At 45.9% G+C, this 14,441-nt stretch overlaps 1 protein-coding gene across 2 annotated transcripts in view; it reads left to right on the plus strand.

Annotated features, from left to right (window-relative positions):
• The window catches only part of KCNK10 (potassium two pore domain channel subfamily K member 10), an 84,364-nt gene that overhangs the window by 52,967 nt on the left and 16,956 nt on the right, over positions 1–14,441 (plus strand). For both annotated transcript variants that reach the window (XM_066607591.1, XM_066607590.1), the window contains exons 3-4: positions 13,424–13,541; positions 14,198–14,358. In XM_066607591.1, coding sequence (XP_066463688.1) covers positions 13,424–13,541; positions 14,198–14,358 — 279 coding nt within the window. The remainder of the gene's footprint in view (positions 1–13,423; positions 13,542–14,197; positions 14,359–14,441) is intronic.

A 14,441-nucleotide genomic window follows, 5' to 3' on the forward strand; every position in this document is an offset into this window, starting at 1 on the left:
GGGAGAGGGGGAGGGGGGGGGGAAGGGAACAGGTGGATTTCTGGAGAGCGGTCAGGGGTGACGAAGTAGCTCACAGGGGGAGGGGGGGGGGGGCACACCCAGGCCCCGGGACACCCCCAAATTTTCTATAGCCGTCCCAACTCCACCCACGTTTTAAATTTCTCAGAGGATCTGAAGGCGATCCACGTCTGCCAGGTATGATAGAAATTCGCCTGGGTGTCGCCCTCCTCCGCACCCAGTTCGTCAAAGCGCATGAGGTCGTTCAGCTCCTCCACCCACATTGCTCTAGATGGAGGTGTCGTGGTTTTCCAGAGTCTGGGAATAACTCTTCTGGTCGCGAGTATGAAGAATCTTAATATACTTTTCTTTACATTTTTAATTGGGCCAGGGAGGATCGAGAGCAGAGCCATCTCCTGAGTTAGATTTAATTGAGTCTTACAGATGGAGTTATATAGCTCTATCGTTTCCTTCCATAAGTCAGCCACTCCGGGACAGCTCCACCAAATGTGGGACATATTTCCCCTGTCTGCGTTGCACCGCCAGCAGCAGGGTGAAGTCTGCGGGAAGATTTTATGGAGATGGTTGGGGGTTCTATACCATCTGGATAGAATTTTAAAATTTAGGTCCTGGGCTTTACAAGCCAGGGACAATTTATGGCACAGGAGCCAGGCTCTCTCCCAGTCCCCCTCTGGCAATCCATGTCCCAGTTCTCTCTCCCAGGCCTCTACATATGTAGGTTTCTGGGCCTCTGCCTCCCGATCCAGCACCATCTTGTATATGGATGAAATCCTATGTTTCTGTGGGGTCGAGGACACCGCCATTTGTTCGAAGGGGGTAAGGGAGCTCGTGAGATTCACCCGAGGGACCAGGGACCCCACGAATCCTCTTAGTTGAAAATATTGTAACCAGGAGCCAGGGCGTGTCCCCCCCCCCCCCCCCCGATCTCAGACAGGGTCTTTAGATTCGCATTGGACATTACATCTCTAATTCTCGGCATTGGTGAAGTGTGCATACCTAGTATTGAAGATCCATCTAGCGTTGTCTTAAATTGGGGATTGGATATGAGGGGGGTTAAAGGCCCCGGCACTGAGACTAATCCATTTTTTTGGCCAAAGTCTGCCCAAGTCCGGCATAGCTGGCCAATAAACGGGGAGATGTTGGGTATTGCATTTATTAGTTTAGGTGGGATCCATGCTACTCCCCGCAGGGTTCCCGGGACCAGAGCGTGTTCCGCCGCTACCCAAAGCTTCTGGTTGTCCTCTTTAAGCAGGTCTAAAATACAATTTGAGAGGCACGCTTTGTAGTAGAGCGTAAAGTTGGGTAGCCCCAACCCCCCTTTTTCCTTTTGTCTGGTGAGCAACGAGAAGCGCATATGTGGCTTCCTTCCTCTCCAGACAAACGCAGCAATCAGGGTTCGGAGACGTTTTAGGTAATAGTTTGGTAGTTTTAGCGGGACCGTCTGACATAAGTATAGAAATTTCGGGAGGGAGTCCATTTTGATGACATTGACCCTACCGCTCCAGGACAAAAACAGTGGTTTCCATTTATTGAGATCCCTTTCCAGCTCCGTCAGGTATGGGAGAAAATTAAGTTTAAGGGCCTGTGTGGTATCTGACGGGAGTTGAATTCCCAGGTATTTTATTGAGGAGCGTCTCCATCTGAATGGAAACTGTGTCTCCAACTGTGCTGCCTCGGTTTGTGGCAGGGTCACGTTCAAAATCTCTGATTTTTGTGCATTTACTTTGTAATTGCTTAATCTGCCGAAACGTCTAAACTCCTCTAGGACCACGGGGAGCCCAACTCGTGGATTGGACAGATATAAGAGCAGGTCGTCTGCAAACAACGCCATTTTATGCTCGATGTTCCCTGTCTCGATCCCTCTGATTGAGTCGTTTTGGCGGATCGCGTTTGCTAACGCTTCCATTGTTAGCACATAGAGGAACGGGGAGAGGGGGCAGCCCTGTCTAGTCCCATTGGATATTTGGAAGGCATTCGACAGGGTTCCATTAACCCTGATTCTAGCCGAGGGATTGCTATATAAGGACATAATTCGGTCTTTCGTCTTCAGTCCCACCCCTATTTTATCCAGTGTGGCCGAGAGGAAGTGCCAACTGACCCTGTCGAATGCCTTCTCTGCATCGACCGCCAGGAGGCACAGCGGCTCCCCGGAGGCCTTTGCTCTGGCTATCAGTGATAGGGATTTTACCGAGTTGTCCCTGGCTTCTCTGCCTGGGATAAAACCCACCTGCTCTCTATGAATCAGTTGTGGAATGGTGTTTTGTAGGCGTGTGGCAATCATTTTCGCGAATAATTTAATATCTATATTGAGGAGGGATATGGGTCTATAGTTGCCACAAACCGAGGCGTCTTTCCCCGGTTTGGGAATAACTGAAATGTGAGCTATTAGGGATTGTGGTGGGAAGGAACACTCCCGCCCCACCGCGTTGAAGGCTTTGAGAACTAAAGGTGAGATCTCTTTTTGGAAGATCTTGTAAAACCTGGCTGTATAGCCATCTGGCCCGGGGCATTTGCCTACTTTTAGTTCCTTGATAGTTTTTTCTAGCTCACTCACGCTGAAATCTTCGTCTAAGCTCCCCGCTTCTTCTGTTGTCATTCTTTTGGGGGCGTTAAGGGTTAGGTATGCCTCCGTCTCCCTGTCTACGCTTTGATCCTCACGTTGCGTCGAGTCTTTAATGTTGTATAGTTTGGAATAATATTTTTTTAATTTCTCAAGTATGTCCTTTGTTGCGTATACATGTCTTCCCCCCTCTGCCTGTATTTTGGTGACATGTGCGGGAGATGTTCTAGGATGGAGGGTTCTAGCTAGCCAGCTTCCACATCTCTCTCCGTATTCAAAGGCCCCTCTACGTAACTTGTCTCTATAGGCTAAAGAGCGTTGATCGAGGATTTTAAGGATCTGCTGACGTATTCGCCTAGGGTTTTCAGCATCCCGACGGCGGTTGACACTTGTTCCTGGTTAGGGAGATAAACGTTAGCCAAAGTAAAAATCTTATTATTCACTTCTAGTTTTAGGAAGACATATCTGCCTTCTTGGTCTATAGAGGTGTCAATCACATTGTGTCTAAATCCTCTGTGTAAGGCAATTGATACGCCTCCCGCTTTCTTCGTGGGGTGCGGGCTATGGAACCAGGTGGGGTAGAGTCTGGAACTGCATGATGGAACACAGTCTATTTTAAAATGCGTTTCTTGGAGCATAGCTACCTGTATTCTTTTCTGGTGGAAATGGCGCAATATCTGGTTCCTCTTCTGGGGGATGTTCAGGCCCTTGGCATTATATGTGCTGCATGTCAGGTCAGCCATGGTTGTCTTTAAAAGGGAGGGGCCCTTCCGTCTGGCCCCGACCACTTTCTCCAGTAGGGGGGGACTTGGGAAGGGGGGGGAGGGGAAACACACTAGGTAAACCACACAAAATCAAACAAAAGAACAAAAACATAAACAAATAATCATTATCACACTGAAAGTCTATCTTCACTCGATAGTAAGCGAGGGCTAACCGAGCCTTCGCCATAAGCTATATTAGCAAAAACTAACAAATTTGCGGGTTGTCGCTCCCAACCCCTGTGACTCTGAAACTTTAGTATTGCTATTGAACCTCAAAACCCCCGTGGACCCCAAGAAAGTCCCGGACTCGCTCTTCTTCCATCTGTTTCTCCTCTCTCCGGAGTATAAGTAGCCTGTGTTTGGTATGAATTCTATCACATTGGTTTAACCCCCTTAGGCGCTTGGGGTTCTCGGCTCTTCCTGGGCCTCTCTCTTCTGCGGCGTGCTCCGTGTTCCACTGTCTGCCATTCACTTCTTGGCGGTGGAGTCGGGAGGGAGGATGGCTTGGGCCAGTCTGGCAGAGACACCTGCGGTAGCTCAAAGGTACCTAGGAAGGTGGGTAGGTCGCCCAGTCCTCGAAATGTGGCTGATTTGCCTCCTTTGTTGGCGTAAAGCTGGAACGGAAAGCCCCACCTATACACAATTTCTTTTTCTCGAAGTAATGTGAGCAGCGGTTTCAGGGCCTTTCTTAGTTGGAGGGTGCGACGTGATAAGTCCGTCAGGATCATTAGCGGGACCCCCTTGTAGGACAAGTCGTTCTCTTTTCTCGCTTGTTGGAGGATTTGTTCTTTCAGTTTGTAGAAATGTACTCGGCATATAATGTCTCTCGGTCTTTTTGGATCGGATGGTTTTGGGCCTAGGGCACGATGAATTCTGTCAATCTCCACTTCTGATTCCGGCGGTCTTTGTAGGAGCTTGTTAAAAAATTCTCTTGCCCATTTCTCTAGCTGTGTGTTGTCAACTTCCTCCGGAAGGCCTCTAATCCTTAAATTGTTCCTACGATGACGGTTTTCTAGGTCGTCGATCATATTGAATAATTCGGAGATTTGCTGGGAGTGCTGTGCGAGCTCGAGCGCGTGATCGTTCACGGTATTAGATACTATTTCTTGCTCCCCTTCTATCTCTTCTAATCTCTGTCCCAAATGCCGGATATCCTGTTGTAGGACCGCAATGTCCTTTTTATGCGAACTTTCCATCTTTTGGAAGAGGTCGTTTATTTCGTTTTTGGTTGGAAGCGCACGAAGGTGTTCCTTCCAATCCCATTCTTCAGGTGGGGTGTCAGGTCTCGGGGGGTAGGAGTTTATGTCTCTGTTCGCGGCTCTCCCCTGTTTCTCGCTGGCGGTCCTCGCGGTGTGGGCGCTGATGGACTGGGGTTATCTGTGGCATGCGTCTCAGACACTGACTCCCATCTCCTGGGGCTGCTTGTATTGTTCCCTTTCTGAGGGAGTCTCTGTGGCAGGGGCTGCTGCAGCTGGGGGGCTGCTCTCTCCTTCACTGCTGGGTTGCAGGGCCCTCACTCCCCTGACATCTTCTGCCCGGGGCTCCTCTGACTCTCCTTCCTCTGGGGTCTGGGGTGGGTTATGGAGCTGCCTGGCCGGGTACATGTGGGCTGGTGGTGTGGTGGGATAGCTCTTACCCCGTTCTGCCGCCGGTTTCTCCGACCCTGCTGCCGCTTGGTCCGCCAGCTCACTCCTCTCTGCTGTTCCTCTTGAGCGGTCCTCTCCGCGGTGTGGCGCGGGTGACTCGCTTTCTGCTGCTCCTCTTCTTACTGGGCTGCCGGCCGCCGGCGGCTCCACTTCCGGGTTTGCCCTGCTCTCTTCTGCCGGCGGCGCCATCTTGGCCGCGGCGCCGCGCTCCCCGCTGTCTGCCCTGCCGCGGAGGAAGCCTTCCAGACCTCCCCTCCGGTGGGTCGGCGTCTTCTTGGGGTGGTCCTGTGAACGTTTTTTCCCCATCTGCCTGGTAAGATGGGTCTTGGGGTCCTCTTGGGTCGGGATATTGCTGTTGGGGCCGGGAGCGATGTGAGGGAGCGTCTCACTCGCTCATCTGCTAGCCACGCCTCCAGAACAATGGTTTTTTAATAACTGTGTAAAAAAATGTATAAAATAGGGGGGGGGAGGGGGGAAAAGATTCTTATGTCAAAAATAAGCGTACCTTTCCAAATAATTTTATACTAAAGAATAGACTTTTCTGTTGATTTTAATAATACAAATAACTATGGAGAATCTAAAAATACATGTTAGAATCTAAGTATATAGAAAAATATAATATACTAAAAATTGTTATTGTCACAATATTAAAACATTAAAAACAGAATTCAAAAGACAAAAGGGGAATGTAGAATAGTGTTCATACAGCATGAGAGACTATTGGGGGTGCATGGATACATCGTGGACAATCGTGTGCACATTAAGATGCGTCTATTAGAACCATTGGTTCCCTATGGTGTGTTCACATGACCATGTTTTACAGGCGTTCAAATGCGCATACCTGCAAAACATAGGACATGCGTGCACGTATGGGTCCGTGCTGCGTGTAAATATTCCCTGTGCGAAGTCCCCTTGTCACTGAACACTGACAAGGGGACTCCCTGCGGGGAGTAAAGAATCTCCTGCCACAGCTGTGACAGCTGTTGCAGAGGATCGCAATGTTCTCCCATTGCTTTCAATGGGGCCTCCGCTGCTGCCGGCAGCCCAATTGAAACCAATGGAATGCAGGCAACCACTACAGAAATCTGTCCCATCATTTATTTATACCCAGGACTGTAACAAGAGTTACATTCTACATCCCTTCTACATCTAGAGACAAGAAGGTTTCTACACCAACCTAGAAGGGTTTTTTTTCACACTCGATGGTGTGAAAATTTGTTCCCGTGAGGTGTTTCTTCAGGTTAGGAAATAGATGATAGTGGGAGGGAGCTATCTGGTGAATAAGGTGGGTGGTCAACCAGCTGGAAGCCTAGCTCCACCAGTTATGGTCGCTTGTGCAGTGTGAGCGGAGGCATTGCCTTGCTGGAGCAAGATTCCTTTGGACAGCTTGCCGTGCCTTTTGGCCTTCAGAGCTGCCTTCAATTGGTCCAAAAGTTCAATGTAATACCTTGCATCGATGCTGGAACCATTTTGAAGGTAGTCCACTAGCAGCACGCCCTCCTTATACCAGAGCACAGATGCCATCACCTTAGTGGCTGATTTTTGCACCCTGAACTTCTTTGGGCGAGGAGAACCACTGTGTCTCCACTCTTTTGACTGCTCCTTGGTTTCAGGGTCATACAAATAAATCCAGGTCTCATCCATAGTGACCAGTCGATCCAGGAACTTCTTATGAGTCCGGAAACGCTGACGAATGGACCGGGAAGTTTTCACTCACATGCTCTTCTGATCTGTTGTCAAACATTTGGGGACCCGTTTTGCAGATGGCTTCTTCACGTTCAAATGTTCATGGATGATGACACAAACACATTCACCAGAAATCCCCATGATGTCTGCTATTCCTTAGCTGTAATTGGCCGATTTTCCAGTATACGGTTGGCACAGCATTGACAATCTCTGGAACAACAAACTCTCTCGGTCGTCCAGGACGTTCCTCATCATTGGTGCTGAAGTGGCCCATTTTAAATTTGGCAACCCAGTTCTTAACTGTAGAATTCGAAAAGCATTGATCCCCCAATGTCTGCGACATATCACCATGAATATCCTTCGCGGACTTTCCTTGCAGAAACAAGAATTTTATCACTCCTCTGCTCTTATTTGCTGTGAAAATCACCATTTTGTTTTCCTGCGTGCCTAGATCACTGTTGCCATAAGCTACAAACACAAAATTTTGAAAACTATATTAGACACATAAGGCTTTCATGTGATGTAACATTCGTTACCATAGAAACAAACAAAAAAAAGAGCACAAAGCCAAAGACTTATCAGCACCCCCTTGTATAACCTCTCCCAGTTACCACACTTCTTGGACTCCGCCTCCTCCTGCATTGGGACTAGTGAAGCTGTTTCACTAGTCATAGCTCTTGGGCTATGCACCAGTGAAATTGAAATTGATGGTCAGCCAATGGGAGAACAGCTAACATCAGTGTTAAGCTCTAGGCTTAGAGAAGAATGGGAGGGCCGTTGGTTTAAACCGCTTCCCGCTCCAGGATGTACATTTACGCTGGGCGACCTCTCTGCATACAGTGCGGGTGGGATCGGGGGAGCCGTCCAGGTGTCATGGCTGCCGGGGGCCTTCTGAAAGGCCCCAGGGCTGTCTTGAGAGATGGCTTGATAGGCTGCCTGTAATGACGTAATGCTATAGTATTACGTCATACTGCTGGAGCGATCAAAGTATCGCATATTGTAGTCCCCCTGGGGGACTTAAATGTAAAGTAAAAAAAAGAGCAATAAAGTTTTTTTAATTGTAAAAAAAAAGTGATAAAAGTTTAAATCACCCCCCTTTTGCCATATCTATAATTAAAAAGTCTAAATAATAAAATAAAAATACATATTTGGTATTGCCACATCCGTAAAAGTCCGATCTATCAAAGTAGTGCATTATTTACTCCACACCGTGAACGTCGTCCGAAAAAAATAAAATAAATAAACAACGCCAGAAACGCACTTTTTCAGTCACCCTGTCCCCCAGAAAAAACGCAATAAAAAGCGATCAAAAAGTCATATGTATTCTAAATTAGTACTAACGGAAACTAAAGGACATTCTGCAAAAAAAGAGCCATAGCTAAACTACGTCAACGGAAAAATAAAAAGGTAATTGCGTGACCGCAGAAAATAATTTAAAAAAAATTAAATGTCTTTGAAAAAAAAATTGTATAGTAAAAAAAACTATACAAGTTTGGTATCGTAGCAATCACACTGACACAGAGAATAAAGTTATCATGTCATTTGTGTTGCCGTTTGTGCACCGTAGAAACAAGACGCACTGAAAGATGGCGGAATGTCGTTTTTTTTCACTTTACTCCACTTAGAATTTTTTAAATGTTTTTCAGTACATTATATGGTACATTAAATAGCATCATTGAAAAATACAACTTGTTCCACAAAAAACAAGCCCTCATACAGCGACGTCGATGGATAAATAAAGGAGTTACAATTTTTTTAAGGGGGGGGGGGGGCGAAGAAAAAACAAAAATGGGGGGAAAAAAAGGGCCGTGTCATGAAGGGGTTAATGCCGCTCTCAGAATGTTAACAGCCACGATTCACAAATCCATTTTTTTTTTACTTTAACAAAAATGACTAGACCGGAAACGGATGTGCAGGCCCAATGAACATCCGGCCATAGAATGTACAGTACAACAAGTAACAGTACAGACTGAAATATGATCCTATACACTCAATGAACAACTATGGGTGATGTAGATGACTGACACCGATTGGCTACTTTCCCCCCTATTCTGTGGATAAGTACCTTTCGCATGACCGCACGTTTAGGCATCTGTATGCATATGGTCATGTGACTTTGAGGCAGGACCTTCTACAGTATTAGGCTCTGTACTCCTATTTGCTTTCTGGGATTTCTCTACACATCTGTTTTGCTATATTTTTGACACTGTGTTTGGCAAAAACCATGACATAGCCTAAATGTGCAACAAACCTTTGACCACTCTCAGGAGTCTCGGTCACCTAGCACCCACGCAAATTGCCTATATTATAGTATAAGGCCTCCTGCACACGGGCAGATATTTGCTGCAGAATCCGCGGTCAGCGTCCCACCGTGAGTCCGCATCATATATGGCCTGTTACTTCCTAGGGATATCCGCTGCCTCCTACACATGAGTGAAAAACAATTGCGATTTCTTCTCACAGAGGAAAAAACGCAGTATGCTCCATTTTCATGCGAGCTCTGCACGGATGGCTTCTATTGAAGTCAGTGGAGGCTGTCCGACCCGTGGCATATCTGCAATGAACATTGTGGACGAGTTGCGGATTCTGCGTCATCGCCTAGAGACGGCGAGCCGCCGGGTTCATCTGTAATACAGAAAAGACGGCGACAGAGCAGGTAAGTGCGGACTCCACTGTTGCCAGAGACCGATTCCGAATGCGGAATTCGTCTCTGCCATGTGCAGGGGGCCTAATACAGACTGTAACTCAGAATCAGTGCAGGATAAGTCATGTATGTATACAGTGACTCCACCAGCAGAATAGTGAGTGAGTGCAGCTCTGAAGTATAATACAGGATGTAACTCAGGATCAGTACAGGATAAGTAATGTATGTACACAGTGACTCCACCAGCAGAATAGTGAGTGAGTGCAGCTCTGGAGTATAATACAGGATGTACATAAGTAATGGAATATATATGCACAGTGACTTAACCAGCAGAATAGTGAGTGCAGCTCTGGAGTATAATACAGGATGTAACTCAGGATCAGAACAGGATAAGTAATGTAATGTATGTACACAGTGGCTCTACCAGCAGAATAGTGAGTGCAGCTCTGGAATATAACACAGGATGCAACTCAGGATCAGTACAGAATAAGTAATGTAATGTATGTACACAGTGACTCCACCAGCAGAATAGTGAGTGCAGCTCTGGAATATAACACAGGATGCAACTCAGGATCAGTACAGGATAAGTAATGTAATGTATGTACACAGTGACTCCACCAGCAGAATAGTGAGTGCAGCTCTGGAATATAACACAGGATGTAACTCAGGATCAGTACAGGATAAGTAATGTATGTACATACAAAATGACTTTGCTGTTTATGTATAATAATTCTATATAACATGTGTGAAATGGTATATTCCCGTACTGTTATTCCCTCGACATAGTGCACGTTTAAGGTTGTGGTTCGTATATCTCAAAAATACATATAAATCTATGCTTCCCCCATACATTATATACATAGATCATTGACTATAATTAGCAAATGGAGGAAACGGATGATCCCTAGGATGCCGCTTTGTTGTCCAAGTCAATGTGACCCTGTAGCAGTTACTTAATAACATGTTTTCACACATTTGAATTTTCATTCCTTCCCTCTGAAATTACCCATGATTCATTGTATTCCTGCAGGAATATTGCACAGCCTAAACTCATTATTTGAGCTGCAGGAAACCTTTCTCTCTCCTTATGTAAACTATTTGTCAGTTGATTTAGTGGGGAAAGTGAGGATTAGCTGTTGAGCCGCCTTGTCAACAGAAGTCTGGATGTAAGGTATATATGGTAACATCAGCGAGGATGTGTTCACACTATGCTTTTATTTGTTGTTTTTGTTGCCGCCGGCCCCATTGAAAACAATGGGCGATATTGCTAAAAGAAAGAACATGCTGCGATTTGTGTCCTGCATCGCAACGCAATGCAGTGTTATGCAGGGAACCTGTTATGTGTGCTGCTGAGACATGTTGTACTACTGTGCTTCCAGTAACACAGCACTCTCAGGGTTAATGATTGCGCTGGCTGGGTGTGGTTCTTCCTGCTAGCCAATCTCCTGGGTCTGTGCTCACGTATAAACCCAGCTCCTGGTCAGTCTCTGTCTGGTGTTCAGGGTGAGCAGTCATGAATCCTTGTCTGTTGCAAGCTTGCTGCAGGATCTGTGTCTTGCTGGTTCATGTCCGTTTGTACGTTTATATTCTGTCAGTTCTGTGTTAGGTTGCTGTGGGACCTGCTATCTGTGTCCTGTCCTGTTGCAGCGTTCTGTGTGAACTGTGTCTGGTTCTGCTGGACTCCTGGTTAGTGTAGGGACTAGCAGTATAACCAGGAGCCGTGAAATGGCCTGCTAGCTTTCACGTTGTGTACAAAATGTCAACTAATACCTGGTATTTACATTCAGCTTATCTGTTACTAGTGGTTGCATTTCGGCTGCTGTATGCAATGTGCGCCCTATACACTTGTATGGGCTGCATATAATACGCTGTCTCTACGCAAAACATTGCGTATGGGCAGTGTTTTCATATGCATCCTCACTGTGTTGTAGAGCGTGTGCATGTGATACGCGGGCATGCGCAGTGCCATACGCAGTTTTTGCTGGCAGAGCATATGGCTGTAAAATGGGTAAAACGTTGCAGGGAGACCCACGACGTTTTATGCATACGCCCATGGTAATGAGCTCTTAAACTCCTGGCTCCAACCACAATGTGGACATCCAGCTTGGCTGCACTGATAGCGCGCCAGAGATTCAGATGATCAGCGGGTATCCCAAGTGGCAGACCCTCGCCAATAAACTATTGATGACCTGTCTTGAGGTTAGGACATCAATGGTAAATTCCTGGAAAACACCTAGGGAAGAAATTAGAAGTGAAGGAAGGAGCAATGAAAGGAGTGATGAGAGGGGGGTAATAAACATAGGCACATTCACACTAGTCCTGACCTCTATCAGTGCATCCTATAGTTTGGTAGATGACAAGTTAGTGCTTTGCATTCTTTCTGTATGGATTTTATGCATGATTTTCGGATCTGGTTAAACAAGTTTAGTTTTTCAGTGGAAACTTTCCAGCGTGATATCCCAGATGTCTTGGCTTCATGAGCGGCGGTGGTCAGTCATTCCTCTTCTGCAGGGACCAGTGGCATAAACACTTGCAGGGTGCTGATGTCTGAGCATGTGTGGCTTCCACTCTGTACTGCAATGCAGCAGGATACAGCCACAGCCTTCAGATGCAAAACTCCAGCAATGTGACTGAGCAGGCTGGGCGCACACGGCACACAGCGGGGATAACACAGCCTGATGCAGCAATGTCTGATTAAACCCCAGGTCATACAGGATTGGCGGTGGAACACTAGATACACAGTGGCACACATCACTGGGTGCAGCACTCCACCACCAGATTTGCTGGGATTTCTTTACTATTGATAGTGTTTTGATACTGCAGTTTGCTGATATGAATTTTCATACCTGGCTGTTTCTAAGTCCTTAGCAAGTGACAACTGTCTGCAATAACCTTGTGGCTTATTGATTTCACCAGCAAAGCTACTAAGCGGATGTTCTCCTGTACGGCCATGGAGATGCAAAATGTATTTCTGAAGAAAAATTGTGGCATAAAGGAGATTTTTATTTTCCGGTGACCTTGGTCATGTTTTCTGAAATCCTTTCACATAAAAGGTTCTCAGTGCACATTTTGATCAGAGTTAGAGTGAATGCCCACGAACGGATTTCTATTGCGTTTCCCGCGGCGGTAATCCGCGATTATTAGGTTCTGTTGAACATAATAGCTTTCTGCCTGCCCATGGTCATGCGCAGAATTGTACCGCAAATTTCCGCAGTGGGAAATAAGTCGCTGCATGTTCTATTTGCCGTGGCTTTACGCCGCGGGAGGTCTCCATTAATATGGCACTAATGGAAATCACTCGCAGGCACTTCTTTGTTTAATATCGTGGTAATATCCACAGGCGGTATATCACTGCGTTACCCACGGCGATAATCTGCACATGGGTAACGCAATGAACGCTTTCCATAGGATAACTATGGAAAGCGCAGGCCGATGTACACAAGCAGAAAATCACGCTAATTTTCTGCTTGTGTATAAAAATTGCTGCGATTCTCCGCTCACGTATAAAAAGCGCTGCATGCTGTGATTTTCCATGACGAGCCTATCATAATGACCACCATCCCAAGTGGCTTACTAAAAGTATATACCCAGGAATCCAGCTTTCCCTGAGTTTATTGGAGGCCTTTAATGCAGCATATAATCTTATTGGCAGCCTCTGAGTAGGACATTTTTCCATTTAATGGGGAAAATTGTCTTCTACCTCATTGTTTTTTTTGCCTTCCTCTGGATCAACATTTGGGGGGGCAATAGGCTGAAATGGATCAACATATGTCTTTTTTTCAGCTTTTTTTAGCATGTTATGTTAAAGTCTTTGAGTCAAAATGTGCACCAGATGGTACTTTTTTATGTGGATTTTCTGTTGTGGATATCAATTGTGGGCATTCTGCAACAAATCCATACGGTTTGTACATAGCCTAAATCTGGTTGCAGATTCTGTCACAGATTTTGTTGCAGAGCTGCAGCAGATTTCATCCCTGCAACTAGAATTAGATTGGAAGGGTGAAATCTGCTGCAGATCTGTACTAAAATCCACAGCAAATCAGCAACGAGTGCATGCGCCCTCTAAAATCTCCCTTTTTTTTCTCCTTTTTCTTCCTCTTCTCAGAAAGCCATTGATGCTGACAATGCTGGAGTCAATCCCATTGGGAACTACTCAAACATCAGCAGCCACTGGGATCTGGGCAGCGCCTTCTTTTTTGCTGGGACGGTGATAACCACAATCGGTGAGTTACAAGTACCAGATTCTAAGATGTTTTACATCCCTACATGTTGTTCTTTGCTTTTCTCATTTCCAAGTCCTTTGGTCTCCCTGCCCACCGTTCCTACTACCATATTTGACTCAAAAAAATCAACTTTTTCATGTCAGTTCATAGGGTTTTAGATGACATATGACTTCAGGCATGAGCTGAATGCACACTCTATAAGCAGCAAATATCCATACAATATGAAATAATGTAGAAGGTGTGAACTGATTTGCAATTAGAACCCAGGGGAACCCCTCATGGATCTACAGAATTACTGCATGGAATGCAAAAAGTAGTGACTGTTCTTCGAGTATAGGGAAAGCTGAAGATGTTTTTGGCCTCCCTCTGGCGCCTCACCACCCCCAATCACCTCCTCCTGCAGAGCATGTAATATAAGTTATTATCTCAGCAGTTTATTTTTGGATTGCGGGAGGAAATTGAAGAACCCAAAGAACATGGGATGACATATAATCTGCATAATATGTGGCCTGGTCATATATGGACCCAATATTCAGTTGCTGCAATACAAAATGCCTAAATATTGTAAGGGGGAGTGAGTAATTGTTGCTTCTGTCCCATAGTTTCCTGCTGATCTGATACATTTACAGTGTGATGACTTCATGTTCTGTCACCAGGTTTTGGGAACATTGCACCCAGCACAGAAGGGGGGAAGATATTCTGCATCCTGTACGCTATATTTGGAATCCCTCTTTTTGGCTTTTTGCTGGCTGGAATTGGAGACCAACTTGGGACAATTTTTGGAAAAAGCATCGCAAGAGTGGAGAAGGTTTTCAGGGTAAGGATCAGTATTTCTAGATTACTCTGCAGTGACGCTAAATCCTAATACAATATTCTGTTTTCCCATAGCAGGGGTATCAA

The sequence above is a fragment of the Eleutherodactylus coqui genome, chromosome 6 (assembly GCF_035609145.1).
Source record: "Eleutherodactylus coqui strain aEleCoq1 chromosome 6, aEleCoq1.hap1, whole genome shotgun sequence".
In the NCBI taxonomy this organism is placed as follows: Eukaryota; Metazoa; Chordata; class Amphibia; order Anura; family Eleutherodactylidae; genus Eleutherodactylus; species Eleutherodactylus coqui.